The sequence below is a fragment of the Sinocyclocheilus rhinocerous genome, unplaced genomic scaffold, assembly GCF_001515625.1.
Source record: "Sinocyclocheilus rhinocerous isolate Xijiao unplaced genomic scaffold, SAMN03320098_v1.1 scaffold662, whole genome shotgun sequence".
NCBI classification, from domain to species: Eukaryota; Metazoa; Chordata; class Actinopteri; order Cypriniformes; family Cyprinidae; genus Sinocyclocheilus; species Sinocyclocheilus rhinocerous.
Window position 1 is genome coordinate 640642 of NW_015639782.1, and position 7373 is coordinate 648014.

Consider the following 7373-nt stretch of genomic DNA (forward strand, 5'->3'; position numbering starts at 1 on the left):
GTTGAATTTTAATGCATCTATTACTACTGATGACAGAGCAGGTAAATTGCCCCCCCTATTTCTAAGTCATTGGTTTTCAGATTGTGTTATCATCTGTTCTCTTGGGAAAAACACTGTTAAATATTTGGTGAATGAGCTTGGCATGTATAGACTAAGCTAAAAAAGTGTACCTTATTGTCTGTGATGTGGCACAGCAGTTAGCATGTGCAGGCTAGAAACATTGAGCTATTGTGCTTTTGTGGTAGACCATGCTTCAAATCTGGATGAAACTGGATGTTATATTCCAATCCCGTTCCTCTTTTCTCTTTAAATGTCTCCAGTAAATGTCTGCTCATCTCTGCTCAATGTCTGCTCATCTCAAGCGACGAGAATACTTTTTGTACGCGAAGAAAACAAAAATAATGACTTTATTCAACAATTCGTCTCCTCTGTGTCTCTCCGCATCACCGCTACGCCATTTTGGAGAATATCCGCTGAACGCAAGCAGCGTATGCTCTTCTGTGTCAGCCGTGCTGCACGGATGCGCTGTTTTCGTTCAAATCAAAGCGTAAATACACGTAGAAAACGTATCCTTGTGTCGTGGCTGACACAGAAAAGCTTACGCTGCTTGCGTTCACGCTGCTTGCTTGGGTGTTCTCCAAAATGCTGCTACGGTGATGCGGAGAGACACAGAGGAGATTAATTGTTGAGTAAAGTCGTTATTTTTGTTTTCTTTGCATACTAAAAGTATTCCCGTCGCTTCATAACGTTACGGTTGAACCACTGATGGCAGATGGACTATTCTGACGATATCTTTCATACTTTTCTGGACCTTGACAGTGCAATTTACTTGGCAGTTTACTTGGCAGTCAATCGGACAGTCACAAGCCTCCCGGTTTTCATCCAAAATATCTTAAATTGTGTTCCGAAGACGAATGAAGCTTTTACGGGTTTGGAACAACATGGGGGTAAGTGATTAATGACAAAATTTTCATTTTGGGGTGGCGTATCCCTTTAAGCTTAAAATAGTCCTGCAGTAAGACATATTAGTTTTAATGTGTAGTATTAAAAGTGTGTTTGTTCAATGTAGTAGCCTTGCATGTATAACCTTATTTATTATACAAGAAATAAAACTGTGTAAAATAGTTTAAATTAAATATAGCAACACACTGCTAATATAGCTTGACATGTCATGCCAACTTACATTTACATTTACTGTAAGACAATCACTTGCTCACATGTTAAAAGTCTCTTGAAATCACAGTGAGCACAGTGTCGTGATTCCAACAAATCCCCTCTCCTTATTTTACAGGATTCTTTCTTTCTTTCTTTCTTTCTTTCTTTCTCTCTCTCTCTCCTACGGTTGTGCTTAAATCTCTCTTCTACCTCTCCGTCCAACAAGCCTGACTCCATTAGCAAATCAGGCATCTGGGAGAGGGATGGAAATAATCTCGTCCAGTACACAAACTCTGTCATATCAGTGTAACCAGGCTCGATCACTGTGTCAGCTAAAGAATAGATTAAATGTCTTGGCTGATTATAATCTGATCCACCCTACGGCTGTGCTATTCATATTTGGTGTTTACAGAAAACGGATGAAAGGTAAATCGACAAAAAGCACTTTAGCTTTGATATTGCATCATCCTAACATAAAAACATATATGATGTAATAGCATGAAGTAACGGATTTAGCAGGCTACAATGGATTTACAGTGCGATGCTATGCATGCGTGTGTGTATTTGTAATATTTTTGCTTTGCCAGTTAGCAGTGTTTAATCATTGGGAGTTTAATTAAGTCGGAGCTGTAATTAAATAGGCAGGTGCTAATTTGTCTTAAGTCTTCAGTTATTGGGTCAGTATGTGACTGTGTGAGTGCGTTGGCGAGTCTTAAGCTTGTTTTGGTGGCCGAATCACACGCATGCGCTTCTCATTGTCCAATCATGATGTGTTGATGTGGTATATTTTTGCGGCGAGGTATTGAGTGACAGAACTGTGCTCTATTTGCATGTGTAGATAGAATATTACGAGCGATGGGCCGGCAGACTCCATTTAAAGCAACAGCTAGTCATTTGCACACAAAACAGCCACTTCTGTGAGGTTCCTATTGAATTTACATGCTGATCGATTTTGATATTTGCTGACAAGGGTGCTTTTTTAAGTACTTTGTGTCTCGTAGCCGGCAGGTCATTCCGGCTGGCCTATAGATTGCACATAAAATAGGTCTTTGTGTTTGATGAGTCCACTGGCTTGCCCTGGGCTCACCTCTCGATGTGTGTGCAAGAACGATCCATCTCAGCCGTAGGGACCCAGACTGGCTTCAGTGTGCGTATTGATCTATTACCCCTCAGAAGCCCCTCATGCTTTTACCCCACAGATTTGCACGACACCAAGCCAAATCTCTGTCTCTCCTCTTATGTAAACATGAGTCGTCTCTCTCTCTGCCTTCGGGCTTTAGACTTGTTCAGCTCCTGCTCTCTGTGTTGGTCCTCATATTGATGTAAATTGTCGTGCTATTGGTTTGTTTATCTGTCGGTTTGGCTCCAAATGGAGTGTAAGTGACAGGTTTTACTCTGCGCTGAATTGTGTGAAGAGAGCACTTCAGATTAACTATTTGTTTTCCCCATAAAGAGCCACAAAATCAAGTGTCAACGTGGACCTGGGCTCCTGGAGGAAGTGATGTCGAGACACATTACGCAGCTGACCTTCCCAGTGCACCGCTGAACTGAAATTAAAGATTAATCTATAGTGTAAAGTCACCCAAGGTTAATGAATTATGAATCGCTGCTTTGATAATTATCTTTGATACTTGTGTTTTAACACTGGCTGTGACAGTCAGGCCGACTCTCCGGTGTTTATTCCCTCCTGCGAGCTCACCTTATAGCGACAGCTGATCTGCATTACAAATACAGCACATTACCTGAATAACCAGCAAATGACAAATTCACACATTTCCCCAAATGCTCACATTACCGCCACACGCAATGCACTTTTGTAAGAATTTTGTCTGTGGTTGTTAATGGGTCTGAAGCTGCTTTTCAGTGTTAAATTTCTCATATCCTGTAGGTTTGTAGATGAACTAACTTTGCATAGAGTGTTAAAAGGATAGTTCACCCAAAAATGAAAATGTGATGTTTATCTGCTTACCCCCAGGGCATCCAAGATGTAGGTGACTTTGTTTCTTCAGTAGAACACAAACGAAGATTTTTAACACAAACCGTTGCAGTGTGTCAGTCATATAATGGACGTGGATGGGAATCACGGCTTTGAGAGTCAATGTATCGTCACGAGCCGCAGGGTTTAATTTGGTTAGTTTGTGTATGTTTTTTTTACTCTCAAAGCCGTGATTCCCATCCACGTCCATTATATGACTGACAGACTGCAACGGTTTGTGTTAAAAACCTTTGTTTGTGTTCTACTGAAGAAACAAAGTCACCTACATCTTGGATGCCCTGGGGGTAAGCAGATAAACATCACATTTTCATTTTTGGGTGAACTATCCCTTTAACATTCCATTCCCATTCCCATGTTTCCTCGTCAGTTGTTCAGCTGGCACATGTAGCCCAGGAAGTATGCAACCTGGTTTCTGTTGTCTTTCATACTGTAAAACCAAACAGCAAAATTAACTTTAAATTCATTTTACTCAAATATGACTGAACGTTCATTGTTATGTGAACACAGTAACTGATTATATTGAGCTGAACTTAGCAGCAGATTTCCAGTTCCCAGCATGTTTTGAGTTAGACTGTAGAAGGAGAATAAATGTTGAAATTAAGTGTAATTTTGTGTGTTTTTGCACAAGATTAATATAGGGAGAGATGTGTTAGTGTTATGTTGGGATTTATAAGGGGTTTCTGTTATTTTGCACATTTGGAGTTACCACTGTGGTAGAAGAGTAGAGCCTGAGGTTACGTCGAGGATGGGCTGCAAAACCTTGAGAATATATATGCTGTATTTTGCGTACCTGTATACATGCAAGAGTATAATGATAATCTCTTTCCTAGTTACATTTGCACATGCAAATTTGCCATTGCTAGCAGGCAGTTAACCGCATACTATTTGAGTTAATGTGAAGTTTATGCAATCGAATTGGAAGAGTTAGTCAGTATGTTTGGTACAAAAACTTCTGCGATTACTAACTTTGAGTTTGTTAACTTATTAGAGTTGCAGTATCTGTCATTATTTACGCTCTGTCATTTTGCTTCAAACCTGTATGACTATGAAGCACAAACGAAGTTGTAGTTTCCATTCTATATTATTTGTAAATGTTAATCAGGGTAAAGTCAGGGTCAGGTTTATAGTGACGTGCTGATAATTCACTCTGTGCTAGATAAGGTCTGGTCCCACAGTGAGAGGAAGCTTTTCTCTGTGTACTTAAAAGCTACTTCTCAATAGAATTACGCACAGTCACGCTGGTGAACTCTCATTGGAGTGTGTAAGTTTGACACACGTCCACTGGAGTCCCCTTTAGACACAGTAAAGCATACAAAAATGAAAAGTGCACATGTGTACGTGCACGCATGTTATTGAGCTTGTTTTGTGAACATCGGTGGGTGGTGAGACTGGTCAGGGATTTGTCAGATTAACAGAGCTGACTGCAGTGTCAATTAGGGGGCAGAGAGCTTCTGGTAAACACACAAACACACAGCCACACATACACATACATATACAAATGTCATAGTTCACACAAACTTGTCACAGTTCATAGCTCCTGATGGAAGCTTTATGTATATTTCTAGCTATAATGGTTTGCTCATGCGTAATCTTTTTTTTTTGCCCTGAACTACCGGCTTTTAACGTGGGAAGCATGAAAATAAAATAAAACCTAAAAATAAATAAATACATTTGTAGAACATGAATTAAAAAAAAAAAAAAAGATGAATCCCAGTTACTATACTATAGTTACTCTTTCATTTCTGTTGAGATATTTTAAGTAGATTTGGCATTTTTGCAATATATTTGTGTTTAATGGCTGCGAAACTCTAGAATTGATTGTTGGCAATTGATTTCCTATTTCTGTTCTAGATTCATGGCTTTCATGTAACTTTGCTGTCAATTTCTAATCATAAAATAAAACAATTTCCAAAATCAATATTCTATTAAATTTTTTTTTTTTTTTTTTGGATACATGCAAATTTTCATGTTATAAGCTTCATACTTGGTTCTTGTTGGGTTTTATTTTATTTTGCTGTAGTGGCCGACGTGTGTATGTACATAGAGTTATATCTGGTGAATTGTTCCACATTTTTATTTTGAGATTCATGCATTATTTAAAGCAAATGTCAACATTTCTTTGAGCTTTTAAAGTGAGAAAAAAGGAAAATCCAAAATGTTGTTGTACTAGCTAAATTGCCTCTGAAATTAAATTGCTTTTAGCTGCAGTTTTTAAAAAAAAATTTTTTTTTTGAGAGTTGTGGGAGTTGTGTTGTGTTAGTCTATGTGGCATAAAAATGCATGATTGTTTTTTTTTTCCCTGTCTTTTTGATTTATCAGTCGGGGGAAGAAGACAAACATTCGGCTCCTGTTCTCCTTATTGCCACAGCCATATCACCCTGCAGCCCAAGACTGGTTGCCCACTGAAACTAATCAGGGTTGAACCTGGTCAGTACCTGGATGGGAGACTTCCAGGGAAAACTAGGTTGCTGTTGGAAGAGGTGTTAGTGAGGCCAGCAGGGGGTGCTCTTTAAGTCTTTCCCCTCTAGATGTAGTAAGTAAGTTGATTTTCCTTTGCTCATATGTCACTACAGGCTTATTGGACCAGCTGGCCCATCAGTCAATGTGTGAGTGTGATTTGCTTTAGTGAGCTCTGCTGCAGCTGTCAGGCTGACGAGTGAAACCCTGCTGTCCACAATCACACCAGATCAGCTCAGACGTGTCCGGTCTTGCACCGCACCGCTACTGGGCTGCATTAGTGCGGATGTGCCACAGGAGACGTGGGAGATGCTTTGCCGCTGTAACAAACGTGTTTTCTTGGCAAGAGCATTTTAATAATGTGCTCCAACAACAGCAGAAGTCAGTCAGACAGCTCCAGGCTGTTGAACAGCATAGCTGAAAATAAACACAGGTATTACTATTTTTATGCCGCGCGCTGTGAAGGAGGAGCCATATAATCAGGAACAGATGCACAGAAACAGAAGGTTGAGTCCATTGGTTTCTGGACCAATACATTTGAACCTATCAGAATATTAAAGCCATGTGGAGCTCTGTTTGATATGCACCTTTCAATATATGCGTTTTTTGCTACATATAAGAGATTATTTATTTAGTTAGCTAGTTTGTTGTTTGTTTATAGTTTTTGGCTTTTTGCAACCCTCTACGGACACCTTGGCAATTGAATCGCCATTGGCTAGTTCATTATTACATGGACAAAGAAGGAGAACTGGATGAAAAATAATTAATATATAATTCATATTTATATTAATATTAATTTTTATTAATTTTTATTTACATTAGGACAGTGGAAAACATTAATTTAAAATATATATTTTTTATATAAAATTTTGATTGATTGATTGATTGATTGATTGATTGATTGATTGATTGATTGATTGATTAATTAATTCTTAAGTTTTTGGCTTTTTGTGAGCAGGGCAAAGGGGGAATGGGATAAAAAATGTAATTTAGAATTCTATTTTATATTAATATCACTTTTTAATATTTATTTTACTTTTAATTAGGACAGTTGGAAATTTCATTTATAAATGACAAGTTAAATATAACTATAAATCAGCACTTTAATAACTTGCTAAAAATTAACATAATTAATATATGTGTTTTTTTTGCTACATGTAAGGAAATATTTATTTAGTTAGCTAGTTAGTTGTTTGTTTATAGTTTTTGGCTTTTTGTCATTATTGGGCTGTACATGGACAAAGAGGGAGAATTGGATGAAAAATAATTAAAATATATAATTCATATTTATATCAATATTAATTAATTTATTTTACTTTACATTAGGACAGTGGAAAACATTAATTTAAAATATATATATATATTTTTTATAAAATTTTGATTGATTCATTGATTCATTCATTCATTCATTCATTCATTCATTCATTCAAAGTTTTTGGCTTTTTGTCATCAGGACAAAGGGGGAATGGGATAAAAAATATTTATCATTCTAATTTATATTAATATCACTTTTTAATATTTATTTATTTTACTTTTAATTAGGACAGTTGGAAACTTCATTTATAAATTATAAGTTAAATATAACTATAAATCTGCACTTTAATAACTTGTTAAAAATTTATATAATATAATATAATATAATATAATATAATATACAAGAAACATCTCATGAATGCACTGGGACGCATCCTCAGTGATGTACCCTGGGGTCATTGGGGGTTTCGGGTCTCGCAACATCATACACCCTCGCCCAGGCGACCCAGCC

The 7373-nt window shown here is 37.3% G+C and overlaps 2 protein-coding genes across 2 annotated transcripts in view; one reads left to right on the top strand and one right to left on the bottom strand.

Annotated features, from left to right (window-relative positions):
• LOC107752041 (teneurin-2-like) overlaps positions 1-7373 on the top strand; it is a 219766-nt gene that overhangs the window by 11023 nt on the left and 201370 nt on the right. The window lies entirely within an intron of this gene.
• The window catches only part of LOC107752040 (uncharacterized), a 6709-nt gene continuing 2850 nt past the window's right edge, over positions 3515-7373 (bottom strand). The window contains exon 2 of the mRNA XM_016567890.1: positions 3515-3578. Within this exon, the coding sequence (XP_016423376.1) occupies positions 3515-3578 (64 nt within the window). The remainder of the gene's footprint in view (positions 3579-7373) is intronic.